General features: G+C 33.3%; 1 protein-coding gene across 2 annotated transcripts in view; it reads right to left on the bottom strand.

Moving 5' to 3' along the window:
• The window catches only part of GABRG1 (gamma-aminobutyric acid type A receptor subunit gamma1), a gene marked incomplete at both ends in the record, with an annotated part of 41,729 nt that extends 24,526 nt beyond the window's left edge, over positions 1 to 17,203 (bottom strand). For both annotated transcript variants that reach the window (XM_084233494.1, XM_084233495.1), the window contains 2 exons: positions 1,690 to 1,838; positions 17,100 to 17,203. In XM_084233494.1, the coding sequence (XP_084089620.1) occupies positions 1,690 to 1,838; positions 17,100 to 17,203 (253 nt within the window). The remainder of the gene's footprint in view (positions 1 to 1,689; positions 1,839 to 17,099) is intronic.
• Between the last annotated feature and the right edge of the window lie 418 nt (positions 17,204 to 17,621).

Here is a 17,621-nt window from a genome sequence, read left to right as displayed (position 1 = left end):
TACCCACATTAAGCTTATTATAGCTAGATTTACAGAATACTTTTCATGTAAGTCAATTAATAAGAGAATAGTTTTATTGGTTTGATTTATAATTATTTTTATTACCAGTTATAAGAAGTTAAGTGAAAGTTACCAGTCTTATTTAATTAGACCTTTAGTTTTTTCAGTTCATCTAATTAACCAGCAAAGACTGCTTGATCTCTATTACATCATACTCAAGACTGAAGACTCCCTACACTCAGAAGTCAATAATACCTGAAGACATCTTTATTTACAGAACATACTTTTCACATTTACAACGTAATAGTTGTAAAATAATTACAAGTGATAACTCCTGGTTTCCTGATACCAACATTTTCTTAGACAATTATAACAGAGATATACACATTTAGAAAAGCACTAACTCTGCCAGGATGGCATGAACCAAACCATTTTATAATGAATATAAATCAAGTTTATCCGGGACCAAACAAAAGAAGAATCACATCAATAAGTCCAATGTAGAAATTGCTATTGATGAAACCATTTGATAAAAATTATAAACACATATTTGCAAACTATGTGGGTTTTTGTTATTTTGTACCCTATTTTACAATTTGAAACTGAACTAAAATATGTCATATTAATTTTGAAACTATAGCTATAATTAGATGCTTCAAAAAACACAATAAAGAAAACCAAAAAATTCTGTATTTGTTCCTTAATGAATCACTACACCTTTTATTGATTCATATTATGAACAATACTTGCAGGTAAAATTAATTTTAATTTAAGACTAGAAAAATGAAACTAAAAAGGAATTGACTTTCCAGGGTCATTAAATTTTTCAGAATGTGGGCACATTTCAGAATGTTTCTTCACCAACACCCACAGAGATCAAAGATCTGTTTTTGTGATGTTATAACAATGACTGAGAAAACTATGCACTGCCACAGCAAATTACGGTTTTGATGGATGGAAGGCATGTATAGATAACACTGGATTTTTTTTGTGAGGCCTCTTTCTGAGTTGTGATGTTAAATACTCTGCTTTAAGTATTTAATCCGAATTTACCAAAGTAAATTCCTAGTGGAAGTAAGTACCAAAGTAAATTCCTAGTGGAAGTGAATATATAGAACTAATAGATATTCTAAGCAAATCAATAAAGGCCAGAAAATAGGAGGAAATCAATGGAGTTTTTCCATTCAGTTTCCACATAGCTAAGGCACAACTGAAGTCCATAGTAGCTTTTTTTTTTAAGAATTATTTATTTATGCATACAAGAATTACGGTACAAGCCAGAGGTTGAGAGGATTCCCAGAGACATGGTAGGGAACAGAATAGGCAGATTGACTGAGGTACACTGCTGAGGAGAATAGCTGGCAAGACAGAAGAGGTCTGCTGTGCCATGTGGATTAGCTCCCTGGCCTGGTATCATACTTGTGTTGCAGTGGCTGCGGATAGCTGCATAGTGCTGAGACTTGACCCCTGCCATCAAGGTAGTTCCATAGTAGCTTTTAATCATGTTTTTTTGATGCTCTATTCCCATCATATTGAGATATACTTAGCAGACTATGCAGGGTTTTTTCTCAAACTCTGCAGTCTGACATACACCAGACATTCAAGGAGTAATAGATAACATGACTAAAATAATGTCAGTAAAAACAGTTTCAGAGTCACCAAAATCCCAGAAGGATAGCTTATACTTACCTCCTATATCTGGGCGAAGTTTATTGTCATAGCCTTGAAGCAGTGAATTAAGAATTTGTGTGATATCTCCTTCATGAATCTTTGGCGCCAACACCCAAGTTTTGTTCACTGTTAAATCCTCATCATCTTCATCATCTGCTTTATCAACACTAATTAATTTAAAGAAAAAATGTGAAAGAAAGTTCACCTAAATTGTGTACTTAAAAGTTTGGTTTAAGGTTATTATCATAGTGTAAATAGTAGTAAGGAGGGGGTAAGCATTAGAAACATTTTATATTCAGTGACATAATACCTCCATCTTATAAACTGTTCTGATATATAACTTATCAAGAATTAAAATTCAATACAAATATAACATACAATATTGAAATAATGAAATTAATCTTGACCATTCCACAACTTTTATTAAAGGGTCACAGTGATTATGCACTGAAAATGGGAATGGCAGCCCTAATCCCTGCAGTACACACTCCAAATAAACTTATATGGTGACTGTAAACCACCACACCCATAAACAAAAATCAGAAGGTAAATAAATACAGGAAAAGTCACAATAATTAGTCTGGTGAAAATGTGTCAAAATTCTTATGCAGAAAATAACTCTGGAAATATAAGTAAATAAAGGGTTAGGAAGAAAAGGAAAAATACTGAATGCATCTATGCTTCTTTCTTTTAAGTCAGAAGAACCCATATCTTCCCTGTCCTTCCAGAAGACCAGTCACACTAAGATATATGCTACAGCGTTGCTGCATCCCAAAGTGAAGGCAAAAAGGATAGAGCCACAGTTGACCTCCAGTGGACATATAGCCTGAATGAGAAATTAGCATTTAATATTATATACTACTGAAATTTGGGGGTAGTTTACTTTTATTCTATACAATATTTCCTCCAATGTGAAATCTTATGGCTCATTCAGTTAACAAACCTGCTGTGTTCATTTGTAGTAATTGTTTTGTTATGTTTTGTTATGTTTTGTTATATCCAAAAGTTAAATTACTACTAAAATAATGTTATATGACTTCCTGCAAGCTATAATTTGTTTAATTTTATTTCAAAATATAAACATACATATTTACATACAATAATTCATAAACTAACACTTTCAAAATACTTAAGCATTAAGAATCCCTGCCGATGTGTTCTCCAGGAAACTTTTCTTACTTAATGAGAATTGCTGAGACATTTGAAAACAACACAAATTTTAGAGCATCTATTTTTTTTAAATCCTAGTTTTATAAACTAAAACATTTATGGATAGAGGCAAGCTATTGCACACAGAGGTAGATTTCTTTGAAATATGATTGTAGTCAAATAGAAGTTCCCAGAAAAAAATAATAGAATTGTTTAGAATTAGAATAATAGAATTTTTTATAGTAGCTACATTCTGGTAATCCAAATGAGCACATGTTTATGGTGATTTATAGCCTCCTTTTTCTGTTCATTTCAGAGGTAATATGTAAATTGACCTTAGTGATACTGCAAAGTTATCTTTTTTCATTTTGGGCAAGATTTATAAATTACCTTCAGAATACTTGAATATCATAATAGTATTATTTTGGTGATTAAAAATAATGTTTTAACTTAAAAATGGGTAGTATAACATAATTGATGTCTCAATATTTTTATAGAGTGGAAGATTTCTATAAAGTTTATAAGTGATTAGTGATGATTTATTTGGGGGTAACGAATTATGATTTTCTTAGATAATACTCTGAGAATTTCTACACACATGCTCAAACACTTGCCTCAAATAATTCAAATATATATATATAATTTTATCATTAAAATGAATACATTTAGACATCTGAGTATACAGTTTTTCTAATTGTTTATTTAAACAATTGATGTTCTTTTTATTGTCTTCCACTGAGTGTCTATAGTGCAGCATTGAGTATCTACCATATTTCTGAAGCTATGTACTAGGTTTCTTCCACATGCTATTTCATTGTATTTTTAACTTTTTAGTTTTTATTTTAATTTTGGGATTACATTTTTGCTCTTCTATTTTTACACATGTTCCACTGACCTTCCACCAAACTGCCTGTGCCAATATACCCTGTCTCCCTCTGCCATGCTCTCCTCCATCCTGCCTGTTCCTTCTGTAACCATGAAATTATTTCGCGGAGTTCAAGATTTAATATGTTCTTTAATAGGAAATAAGTCCATGAAATAAAAATTAGTTTTCCTATTTTATAGTCAAGTAATATAAGTTTATAGAATTTCCAGGTCACATGCTATTAAATAATACAGCCTGTATTTAAAATAAGATTGATTTTAATACTCATTTTCTATTTTCCTTAAACTTCCTATGGTGTCATCACATTTTATCATTACTTATGATTTATCTTCAGTAAACATTTTATTTTTATTTAACAATTCAGAGTATTTGGATTTTTTTAATACATAGGAACACAATATTTATGATCATTAATTAATTAGGAACTGCACCTGGATTGTGCATGTCACTGTGTTTAGTCTCTGCCATTGAGTTCTAGGAAGTTATAATAACTTTAAGGAGAGAGCCTGGCAAAATGGTGGCAGAGTGAAGAAGCTGGACTTGCCTACACCAAACATGCACTGAACTGATGTAAAACAAAGCCCGAAAACCCAAAGGAAAAACGGACACACATTAAGAGCATCAGCCACATGAATACAGGTAGCAAATATTTTAAGCAAACTCTGTTGAGGGTGATAATGGGGCAGTACACCCCACAAGATGGCAAGAGGGAGAACCAGCTGTGAGGCAGAGTTCCCTACAGATACTGACTCACAGGCACTCCATATTTGGGTTTCCTAAGACCTGGCACTGTACTGGATAAGGGGCAGGAAGGAGTAGTTATCCAGGGACAGAGGGTGTATTGCTGGAGAGCTGCAGATATGAGGAAACAGAACAAGGACTTCTGGCTTTAATGTGTTACAGCTGTAGCCTGAATAGGGTCAGCGTATCTGAAATTCTCTATACAAGAGGCTACTAATGAAGCCTAACTGAGCGATCCAAAATTGCTGTACCTCTGGCTGAAATATCCACAACACTTGTCACTGACCACACAAAGAAATGTTTCACAACAGTAGTACAAATACCTGAGATTACTGGAGGTATTGCTTTGATGCCTACTGCCACAGTCCTCTTTCATACCTGCTACCCCTCAGCAGAGTCAGTTCTCTGACTATTCCAATAGGTGCAAAAACAATTGAAAATTTAACCCCACAAAAACTTATACAAGATCAAAAATGAGGAGACTGAAGAACACAATGCAAATGCCAGAACAAAAAAATCACACTGCAAAGAGCCCAAATTCAGTGGCGTTGTAGAGCATGACATAAGGAGACTTCAGGGCAACACTCTTGGAAATATTGATGGAACTTAAAGAAAAAAAAATAGAAAATATGACATAACAATGGAATAAAGATGACAATCGAGGCAGCTACATTCAGAAATAATAGTTAAGAAACACTCGCTGATTTAAAAAATAAAATTGAGGACCTTAATAGCAGACAACTAGAAACAACGGAGAGAATTAATGAGCTCAAAACACAAGGCTGGATAAATCAAGAATAGAATAAGGTAGAGAAAAAAGAATATAAACAAGCAAACAGTATAAGAGTTCTCTGGGACAACATAAAGAGAAATAATATGGGATTATGGGGATTCCGGAAGAAGAAAAGGAGAAAGGCATAGAAATCCTGTTTAAAGAAGTAATCTGAAAACCAGCTCACTATGGGAAATGGACCAGAAGTTATGATCCAAGAGGCCCAAAGAGTTGCAAGAAAATAGTACCAGACAGACTTACACGAAGACACATAGTAATAAAGTTGTCAAGAACTTTAAACAAGAAAATAATATTAAAAATATGAAGAGATAAAGGATAGCCAACAGAAGAACAGCAATCACACTGTCAACAGACTTTTCAGCAGAAACATAAGCATGAAGGGACTGGAAAGAGGTATTTAAATTATTAAGAAAAAGACTAGCCTAGGGCCTCCCCGGTGGTGCGGCAGGTTGAGGCCGCACTGTGAAGCTGTCCGCAACCTCTGCAGGTTAGATTCCTAGAGGGCCAGGGAGAAACCCACATGACGCAGCAGACCTCTCATGCCTCGCCTGCTGCTCCCCTCAGCAGTGTCTTCGGTCCGTCTGCATGTTCTGCTCCCAACTCTGTCTCTGGTGAATTCTCTCACCCTCCAGTGCCTCTGACCTGTACCCAGTGCTTGTATAAATAAATAAATCTTTGAAAAAAAGAAAAGAAAAGAAAAAGACTAGCCTAGAATCCTTTACCCAGCAAGATTAGCAATCAAGATAGAAGGAAGAGTAAGGAGTTTCACTGAAAAGCAAAAACTAAAAGAATTTATCAACACCAAGCTACACATTAAAAATATACTAGAGGGGTTATTCTAAAGCAACAGAACAATGAATGTTGATGCCACCACCACCTAGTTAACAAGGAGGAGGAAGAGAAAAGTAACAGTGTGGTCTAGAACCAGAGACGAGATATGTCATACAACCAACCCATCATACACTATCATGTACAAACTAACTACTAAGCTCAGGAGAATCCTCGATCAAAAAATAATGGGAGTTACATAGAAGATAACAGAAATGGAACTCAAACAAAACATAATAAAAACCCATCACCTTTTTCTTTTTCTTTCAGTATTGTATTATTTTATGGTTGCGGTAACATCGTTTCAACACTGGAGATGATTCAGGGGTGTAGGTTCACATGTCCTCACATATATGTTACCACCCCACACCCTGCGGCAGCCTCTGCCGCTGAACGCCAGTGAACTTACTGGAAAGAGGGAGGCTTTCACTCAGACACATCAGAGTGAGTAAGACCCCCTTCCCCTGTGCGCTGGACTGGACAGTCAATGACGGGTAAGATCGGGGGCAGACTAAAGAAGGCACTGGCCAGCCTCATGTCTGTGACTCCTGACGACCTAAGACAGGCGCAGTCCCCGAGGGGCTTCATGATGATAAACTTTGGCGTTCAGATCAAACAAGGTCCACATGCCTATAAGCCTAATTTAGGCAACAAGCCCGCAGTAATTAACCCCTCCTTTGATGGAAACAAGGCTGCTAAGAGCGTCACCTGCAAACAAGCCTGGTGGAATTACCTACAAAGCAGTTTTACCATTAGTCAGATAGCCATTGTTTCAGAATAAGTAGCAACCTAGCAACCTGTCTATAATCATACTACTTTTTCACTTACTTTGCTTTTTCCTTATATGTGTACAATCAGTTTCAGGAAATGCATGATAAAGAAAATAGTGTGTGGCAATGGTAGTTTTATAATAATCATAATACTTCTCACATGAGACAACACCATAAAAATCAAAATGCTTACGTAGAGAATATATTGCTCGTGATTACTAAAAGTAGGAGGTGCCAGTAGGTAAATATTAATGCTTTTTGATCATTGCGGTTTTGGGATACGAATCAAGAAAAGCTAGCTTAAAGAATGCTGTTCAGTGTAGGCAAAAATGATTGTGTAGATTCAGTACCTGGAGATTGTTTACTGTGCCATGTCATGGAACAGCGATCACATGCACGTGAATAATAAAGTAGATGTCTTATGCCTTACAAAGTATTTTATGCTGAGAAAGAATTAAATTGTATGAAATCATCCATTGTTAAAATAGGTATAAAAGTGTATGATGATTTTGAGCAAATTACATTCAGATCTTCACTCTTGAAGTGTGTCTGTCTGTCATTTATGCGCCGATTCCTTGAGCATCCTCACAGTTTCTCAAATCCTGAGACAGTCCTGCAAGTCTACCGCTGCGTTAGTCCGCGGCAACACCCACCACCAAAGTCTTCATGATCCTCCACCATAGTTCTTTTGTCCTTCGCTCCTTTTCCCCTCACCTCATTTTCCCCTTCTATAGCCTTGATTCCACAGACAAATTTCCAGGGTTTGTTTGGTTTAGTTTTGTCTGTTCCTTTCTTTTGTTTTTCTCTATTACACTAAATATCACTAAGCAATAGAATAAATAAAGGCAATACATACTATGTATTGTCATATAATTATGAAGAATATTCATTTTCCAGCATGAGAAAAGAATAAATTTCCATATCAAATCAATAAATTAACATAAACTAATTTTTATACATAAGGTAAACATTCATTGAGGTTTGCCTGGGTTGGCCTTGGTTTACAACTGTTGTCCTGGAATAATTATTCACAGCATCCTCTTTCATTCACATAATGACCTAATTTGGATGATAAATTATACAATCACCCTGTATATAGTTCATATAAATGTGACTGTGAGTGTCCTGATTCTGACACCTGGGAAGTATCTTTCATTAATCTGTTAAGACAGTGCAAATGAAACTTGGAAGCCTCATCTGTGATCTATTGCTTATGACAAATTAAATAGATTTTATTTATAAACATTATATATGTTTCTATAAGCACTGTAGTCAAGTGGAAATTTACAGGAAAGAAACATGCAGCACCTAATGTTTCTAAGTAGAATACAGTCTAACATGAAAACTTACAAGTGCTAGCTTTTTAGATCTGAAAGTCAAGAAAACAGAAGTCAATTTTTTTAAAAAAAGATTGTATTCTTTTTTGTTTACATAGTCAAGCTACTAAATTCTTCTGCACAAAATCTCCTTTGTAGGGTTGTACTTCTAAATCATGTGTATAGCTCATAAAAGTTTGTAGGGAAACAAAATAGTAACAGTGGTAGATAGCAGAGTTAAAGATTTGAACTTTCAGAATTTAGAGAGGTGGAATGGCAATCCATTCAATTCTGTGACCTGGCACCTAACACGTATAGAGAGGAATGTTTTGGAAATCTGAGGAGGGAGAAGTGGAAGCTAACTGAACATAGAATATTAGGTAAGCATTTTGCACTTGCACTGTCTGCTTCTAATTTGTCCAGTGCTTAACTCTATCAGGAAATTGATCCCATTGTATCTTAATGGACTATTTTTTTAGTTATAATAATACAGATTTATTGTTTGTGATGGATTAGAGAATTTAAGCCATTTTATTTATTTATGACTCTAAGCTCCCCTTGAAACAAAAGGTTAATTTATTCAATATATTATCACTGGTATCTATTCCAATGCCTAACACATATTAGGTCTCCAATAAAAATTATTCAGTAATTAAATAAATAATGAAAAACATATTGTAGCTCATCTTGCTGGTACAATGAATCAAGAAAACAAACAATTAAAAACTAATACTGTTGGCCTTAATAAAAGAACTTATCACAGATAACCTAATACAAAATTAACATTGGAAAGTCAGTAGATTTCTGCTAATAGTACTGATCCATCACAAACAAAAATAGGAAAAAGAACTGATTTCCTTTACTGGGACAACACAACCTATAAAATGATTAAGAAGAAATTTAACTGAAAAAGTTTTACTCTTATGTGAAGAAAATTAAAAATTAATTGAAGATAAAAGAATAGAAAAGCACAAAAGGCAGCTTTTCATTATAAAACACTGTCGTTAATATATCATTCCCAAATTAGTTTATAAATTAGTGAAGTTTTAATGAAAATTCCATGGTCCATATGTAACAGGCTTAATTATTATAGGTAAGAAGAATAATCAATAAAAGAGTTTATAAGAAATTACTGAAAAAGGGCCTCCCCGGTGGCGCAGCGGTTGAGTGCTGGGTTGCGAAGCTGCCCGCAGCCTCTGCAGCGCCGGTTTGATCCCTGGCTGCTCCCCGGCCACTGGAGGAGGATCCCGCATGGCGCGCAGACCTCTCCTGCCGCCCGCTGCTCCCCTCAGCAGTGTACTTTGGTCCTTCTGCCTGCTCTGGCTCTGGTGAATTCTCTCACCCTCCTGCGCTTCGGGCTGTACCCAGTGCTTATATAAATAAATAAAAACAAATAAATCTAAAAAAAAAAAAAGGTTTCTTTCAAAAAAAAAAAAAAGAAAGAAATTACTGCAAAAGAATTACTAGCTGCAATTTGTTCTGCCAGAATAAGAAGAAAACCAAATAAAGTGACTAAAATCAAAGCCATATTATAACAACATACAGCTAAATTAATGAGAAAAAATTGATCATTCAAAATCAAATCTTTAAAGAAATGTTAAATATGATAAAAGCAATTACTCAATTTAGAAGAGATGAATAATTCAGTAAATTATATTGAAATGCTCATTTAGAAAAAAATAAGATTCCTACATATATAATTAATTGCAGATATTAAATAAATGTCTATATACAATAAATAAAATTTAAAATTATTAAAGAACATATTGAAGATGTTCCTTCACTTTTAAGGTAAGGAAATTTTTCTTAACAACATGCAATTAACCTGGGAATGAAAATAACTTATGGATGACATAGAATACTTTTGACTATAATGAGAAACAAAGGGTAGATCTAGACGGATAATATAAATGGTATATAAGAAATCAGAGGAGGAAAAGTCAATAAATAGCTAACATGCTAATACTGTCAGAAAAAAAATTTAAATGTGATGAGTATTTGCCATCACATTGACAAAATATTACAAGATGAATGGTGACTAGTGCTGAATATAATAATGACAGAGAACAGTTTTATAAAAGTAAATTCCTTTATGATAATTTAGCAATCATGATGAAATACTGACACTAAAGGTATGTCCACATTAATGTATGTATATAAAAATCATACTTTAAAATGAAAAAGAGAAGAATCGCTTGTGGAATAATTTGATAAATGAGACTTCTTCTATAATTGAGAATAGAACATCATCATTAAAGTACACTAATCTAGAAAGATATCTCTGACATAAAAAAGCTAGATTTCTCTTGTATGAAAAATATACACATAAATATCAGTCTAACTTATGAAAAATCTGAAAGAATAAGCTCCAAATTGTTCCAGTGATATCTATGAAACTTAACAGAACATAAATTAAATTTAGAAACAATGTAACTCTTCATGACATTCACATTTTCTAAGCGTTTGATGCTCCTATATATTAGATAAATTCTACAAGATAGCTAAAAAATTTAAAAAGTGGAGACATAATATTGAGACTTATTAAATTATGAAATATATTTAAAGTTTTTAAAAATAAAATGGAAGGAAAAAAGGGAATGAGTTCTTCTGAATGCAGAAAGATATACCATTTTTCCTGCTGTGGGAACATAAAGTAAGAGATAACATTTTCTTTGAAGGGGCAGGAAAAAAAACTGAGAATAGAAAAAAAAATTCCTTCCCCCAATTCCAGTTATTACAATCTGAAAGTTTTTGAAATGAATCACAAGAAAATAACTGAAACAAACACTCAAATCATTTGCACGAAGTGGCAACTTAGCTGGTGGAACAGGAAATATTCTTAGTTACACTTAAACTTATCTATTCAATGTGACTATTCTGTGCTAATTAATGTGGATATTTTGTGGACAAGATACTCTACTACATGTGTTGGAAAATTATTCTAATAAGCCATTTCTAAAATGGCTAAGAAGTGTATTCACACATCATGCATTCATAAGTAAACTAGAAATCTAAACCAAAATTATCTTATTGGCCAGGAGTTGTAATTCTAGCACCTTTAAAGCTATGTGGAGGACAAAAATCACATCTTGCTCAACATTAAAATATCTATATTAAACCCACTATATTCTAAACAGATTTTCTGACTTGCCCTTCCAGCTACATGTTGGAGAATAGGGTCCTACTTTAGTTTACTACTATATTCCTACTACTTAGTATGGTTGTTAATTAATATTTTATTTAAAAATAAGAGAAATGTTAAATCTCTGAATACACTGCATGTATGAAGAAAAGATTGCGACATTTATAAGTTCACTATTAAAATTACTTGTATAGCTTATAATAGAACGTTGCATTTTAATGGTACCTATTAGATGAATAGAGTAAAGGATCTCCCAGAAGACATAGTAATATACTTTTCAAAAGGCCTACCCACCTGTGAGACCTTGTTGCTGATGACGGAATACTAAATTCCTCAATTCTTTTCTCTCTCTGTCTCTCTCCCTTTCTCTCTCTCTTTCCACCCCTCCTTCCCTTTGCTCCTTCTCTCTTTTTCACTAACATACTAACATTGCCCCAAATTGACATCCATGACTGCTGAGAATATTCAGTCTTTTGCCAGAATTAATGCTGGATTCCTTAGTGTCTCCGCTACAGTTCATCTAGAATTCTGAGTAGCAATTAGGTCATTTTATTATCCTTACTTTTTTAGAATCTAGAAACAATCTAACAGAAAGTACTAAAGTCTAAGTTCACTGGAAGCAGGGAATATACCTTCATTGTCCTGTGAATCTAGCAAACATACCATCACATACATGCCCTGCAAGTCTTAAGGCAAAAAGATTGTCTTGTCTACCACTGCATCTCTAGTCCCCAGACTTCTTTTTAGCACAGGTAAGCACTGAGTAAATGTTTGTGGAATGAATGCTGGTGCTCAATAAATGTTTATTGAAAGAATTAATGGCTAAGACTATTTCCTAAAATATGGGGGTTCAGTTGCTTAAACTATTCTAATACTGATTGAATTAGATTCTGAGATTTTAAAAAAGCAAAGAAACGTAAATTTCATCTGTCTCCCACAGACTTTAAGAACTCTAACAGGTTTCTGCTTGAATAAACTTAGTGATAAGACATCATTATTTTGTTAGAGAGCTTTTGTATTGGGAAGAAAATGTGCCTTCACATACCTTTCACTACTTGGTTATAATTTACCTTTTACGTGCATCTGTAATAAATTCATGATTTTATATATCTTCTTTTTTCAAATAGTAATAATTTGATTCTTCAACAAAATTTGCCTAAATTCCAAATTTTTGCTTTTAATTTTATTCTAGATCAAGTACTCTAATATGGCAAAGTTCTCCCTAGAATAATCTAACACGGAACATATTGTTTCAAGAATTCTGTGAGATTTTTCCACATACTGTGCTTTTATTGACAAACTTATAATGGCAGTGCTTTTCTTTTCTTTTCCTGTCCTGTCCTTACTCCCTTCCCTTTTCTCTCCCCTTCATTCATACTCATATTAATTGCTTTGATATATACTGTATTTGCAATCTGAGAGACATGGTAGTTAAGAATGCAGACTCTGAGCACAAAACATGAATTTGAGTCTAGGGTAGAATATTCATTTATTTTATAATTTAATATAATGTAATTATATTTTGTAATTTAACAAACTAATATTTAGCAAATTTGTAAATATTACTGTACTCCAGTTTTCCCGATCTATAAAATGAGAATAATAATAATAAGTAGGCTTTATTCTCCCATTATGTTTGATTGGTAATTTGGCTAAGTATATCCTTCTTGGTTTAAAGTTTGTCTTTAGAATTTGGTACACATTTTCCCCATATATTAGTACTACTGATGAGAAATTTCATAGTTCTCTAATTCTTTTTTTAATTATCATCTGTTCCATCAGAACCCTCTGTCCTTAAAATTTTACTCTACTGTTTATCTTTGAAGTTCTGAAGGTATATGTCCTTATTTTGACTACAAGATGTGGTTCTTTGATTAGTAACATAACTAAGTTTTAGCTGTGTTATGAATTCTGTAAGGATAATAGTCATGTCTATCCTTTTCACCTCTTTATACACCCAGCATATTGTACTATGGATAGCACATGTCAAGTATATTTTTTTTTAGATATTTTTACATCATTTTTCATTTTTGCACAATGTATGCATTTTCCTCTTGGTTATAGTCCCCATATAATTCCCACCACCCTTGTTTTGATCCTACTCCCTTCTCCCCCCTTGTAGTGTGTCTCTGGTTTATAGTTGCCTATTGATTTTGATTTTTACTTTATTATAATTAGTCTTTTTCCTGATCCCTTTATTTAGGTTTTCAGATTTGTTGAATCAAAAATGAATGACCTCTCCCAAATTCAAAAGATACTTGATAACACTTAAGCATTGAAAAATTTCACTCTACCGAACTTAAATCAAGTTAATTAGGGTAAATAACACTAGGATCACTTTGACTCACAGAATATGTGTTATTCTGTCTTTCCAGTTAAAATTTTAAGTGTCATGGTGTTTGTACCATTTTTCTATCTTGGTCTTGAAGCAATTTTGAAAGGCAGATGTCATTTCTGCTTTTCACAAATGAGGATACACTACCTCAAAGATTTACCTGAAATCAATCCAATGAGAAATGGTAAAGCTGAAACTATAATTTATATCTGATGGTAAAGTTCAGGGTTCTCATTTGGAAGACAACCATATATGAATTACCCTGCTGAGGTCTATACATTATATGCCTTCTCTTCTTCTCCATGGCAGTTATATATCATATATCATATATTTTGAAGTTTTTTTGAATTTTCCACCATGTCTTATATCTTCTCTTTGGAACCCCACCTTCATTATTGTACTCTTAGATAAATTTTAATTACCCTTGTGTAGATATAACATATTAGTCTAATGTTTAAATGAAATATGAAACATTTCCTTATGCTGTTTAGTCAAAATCTAATATTATATACTAAAACAAAATGGAAGAGGGGTATTAGAATAAAATGGTGGAAGGTAATCCTACTAGACTTGATTTTAAAAGGATTTATTCATTATTGCATTTGTGTTGAGCTTCAAAATAATTTGGCCTCTCAATTCAACTTTGCATATTTAATTATCAGGGAACATCAATAGTTATTTATTTTGTCCTTAAGTTTCCATGGTTTTCTTAGCATTTTATTAAAATGTCAATTAGAAAGTCTAGATATCAAAAGAAAAATCATCCATTCACTATCACCTCCATAAAATATATTATTGAAATTACTAGAAAGCAGTATATTTTTTGAAGTAAGTATATTTAAAATTTTCATTTGGGCAAGTGCCTAGATGAATATTGAGTCCTGAAATTGTTATTAAAAATAACACGTTTCTTGAGTTTTCTAAGCTACTAGTTCTTAGTAAAAGTTTATTGTAAATTGTTTTAGCACAGCTAAAATTTCAAGGCATTTTTAAAACTTTAAAAATTTGATTATAGTCATATTTTTTTCAACAGTATAATAAGTTAAATCAAGCTCAAGAAATTTCAACAAACTTGGAAAGATACCATAGGACCTTTTGGAGAATGAAAAACAGGAACAATTGCTATAGCTTTTAGTGACAAGAATAGAATAGGTTTTCATATTTCAGCAATATATAAATCAATGTAGTATCTCTCCTTTATGCTTAGTGGAAACTAATGATGAAACAAGGCATTGTTTCTGAGTAGATATAGAAATAATAATTTCCAAATTGATATACCCTCAAAGAGATGACTTTTAAGATTTATTTTAGAAACCAGCTATAACACATATCAAAATTCTTATAAACAGAACCATCTGTGGCTAGTTTGGGAATGGTCCCTCAAGAGGCATGCATAAGGCATTAAGAATGTGAAGTGTTTATCATGCTGACATCAATTAATTCCAACTATGACAAAAAGGATGAAAAGTTCATCACATCTGTAGTTACTTTAAAAAGTGAACACAAACTCTCATAATTGAAGCTCTAAGAGCTAATAATAACAGCAACATATAGCTTTTTAAAAAGATTTACTAGCTGGAATAATTCAGGTTTTCTATAGTACTATGATGAAATGATCTATTTTTAACTGCATAATTATTTTCACATTCTCTTATTCACTCACACATGTTTTTTGAAAAAGTATATGGCATTCCCAATTAGAATTTCCTTCTTGAAAACTACCAAGAAAAGTCAGTGAAGCAATCATTGAGTTATTTTGTTTCAGTTCAAGTCATAGAAGCATGTCTTGAGTCTACCAAAGTCTATCTCTGTCCACTATATACCACTCAGGTCTTTAACTCTGAGTAGCTTGAAGACAGTTCTGGATCCAGTTACAATGATCATAAGATATGTCTTCAAACAAAAGATTATGCAAAACAAAATATTTCTTTACATAAATGATAGGCCTTACATTAAACAGCTTGCCCATTTGTTGTTTAAATGGGAAACTTGTACTTGTGATGATAGGAAAGCATACAGGTTGTTATTTCACAAAAACACTGGGTCAAACAGTTTTCACTTATGAAAACACAGATTCATTTGTAATATTATGAAGATGAAAGAGAACACTGATATATGTTGTACCAACATATTTTCTATGCTTTTATAATACATTCAAAGAAATAAGTCATTATGACTCTATATGATATATACATATTTTATTTACATATGAAATAATAAATCAAGCTTCTGCATAAGCAGAAAATTTAAGTTTCTAAGGCAAAATGGTAAATAAATTAAAAGTATTCTTTAAAATGCATCAAATGTCAAACATTTTCTGCTATAAGTCTAATATTACTTAGCATACTTTCATTTGTTCCACCAGAATTAAAAGCAAAATATTCATAGTAACTATATACTAAAATAATCACCCTCATAATTCATTTTAGCAATAATGCAAATAGTTATAAAGGCATGTTTCTATTCATATAATGATTGCATTTCACTCTTGAGTGTTAAGCAGTATAACAAAACACAATAATATAATCTTAAATGCACAATTATATAAAGCCCAGTTATACGATATAAAGTAGTACATCCAAGACCTAATCAGTGTGTATGTCACATCAATATATTTTAACTCTATTCACACCCACTACTCCTATATCCAGATGCAATACCTGAGCATTTTATTTTTCTACCAGGATAATTTCTAAGTTTAATTAAAAGATATTACAGCTCAAGTCTTGTTCCTGCTAAATTGTAGGCTTGGGGGTAGAAATTGCTCTCTCTCTCTCTCTCTCTCTCTCTCTCTCTCTCTCTCTCTCACACACACACACACACACACACAGAGTTAGGATATATTCATATCACCACACAATTTTTATTTACTTGTATACAGCCAATTAAAAGAAAAATCATTCAGACTAGACTCAATAAAATATATACAATTATTTCTGTCTTTAAATATAACATATTTTCACAGATGTTTTAGCCATATTCATAATCATTCCTATTGAAAAGTTTGCTTTTTTCCAGAAAAGCAAAAAGGTAAGATGTGGGAGTAGGCAATATTAGTATACAAAACAACATTATACATATCAGGCTGTGTAACAAGTTTCTAAATTAACTTTGTCTTTAAAATGCAGAATCATTTGGAAATTCATCAGTGGCAATTCATTTACCAGATTTAGTGATGGTTAAAATCAATTCTACCCTTTCCCAAACCCAGTAACTGAATCTTTACTAGTTAGTTACTAATGTGTTTCAAGTCAAAAACAATTGAACTCTCCTTTCTGCTTCACAGATAAGACTGATTTCATTCTATCTGAAAATGAGTACATCTAATTAGAAAATAAAATGATGATAAATATTGCACATGTGCCCCAGAAAATGCAAATCACTTAATTTAGGTTTTTAAAAGAAAGGGAAATTATTGGGAAGGGGGTAGATGCCAAAGAATAGTTTTAAGTCTTTGAATTTACTCACCAGTTGCCCAAATGCAGGGTCAGTAGCAAGAACATCAGCCTCACCCCTCTACTTTGACTCCACAGAAGAAAAGGGGAGGAGAGAAAAGCTTTCCAAAAGCCCATCGGGATTGTTTTTCTGCTCAGTTCTCTAAGCAAGTCTGTCTCCCACCTAAGCTGCAGCCCGGTGAGTACGAGAGAAAAAGGAGTGTAGCAAAGCAAAGCACCTCCCAACCAGGTAGGATGCGACTCCCAGCAGAATTGAGCAGGGGAGCCAATCACAGCTAGAGGGTGCCGGCATAAATTATCTAAAAAAGGACTGGGCCAATCAAAGAGCCAACGAGGCGGGGCTGTCCCCTACTAGCAATCTAGCCCAGTAGGGAAAAGGGCTCCGTCTTTCTGAAAGAAAAACAAACCTCTTCTTCCAGCGAGGGGAAATGGTTGAGTGGCCTTGACATAGTCCTTCCCTACGAATGACAGGCGGACTCCCTCCTCTCTGAGCTCCCCTCCCAGGGGTAACTCTAGGGAGCCGCTACTTCTTTCC

This window comes from Talpa europaea, assembly GCF_964194135.1.
Source record: "Talpa europaea genome assembly, chromosome: 5".
Lineage (NCBI taxonomy): Eukaryota > Metazoa > Chordata > Mammalia > Eulipotyphla > Talpidae > Talpa > Talpa europaea.
Note: the sequence above shows the minus strand (reverse complement) of the source record. Positions and strands in the feature narration are given on the sequence as shown.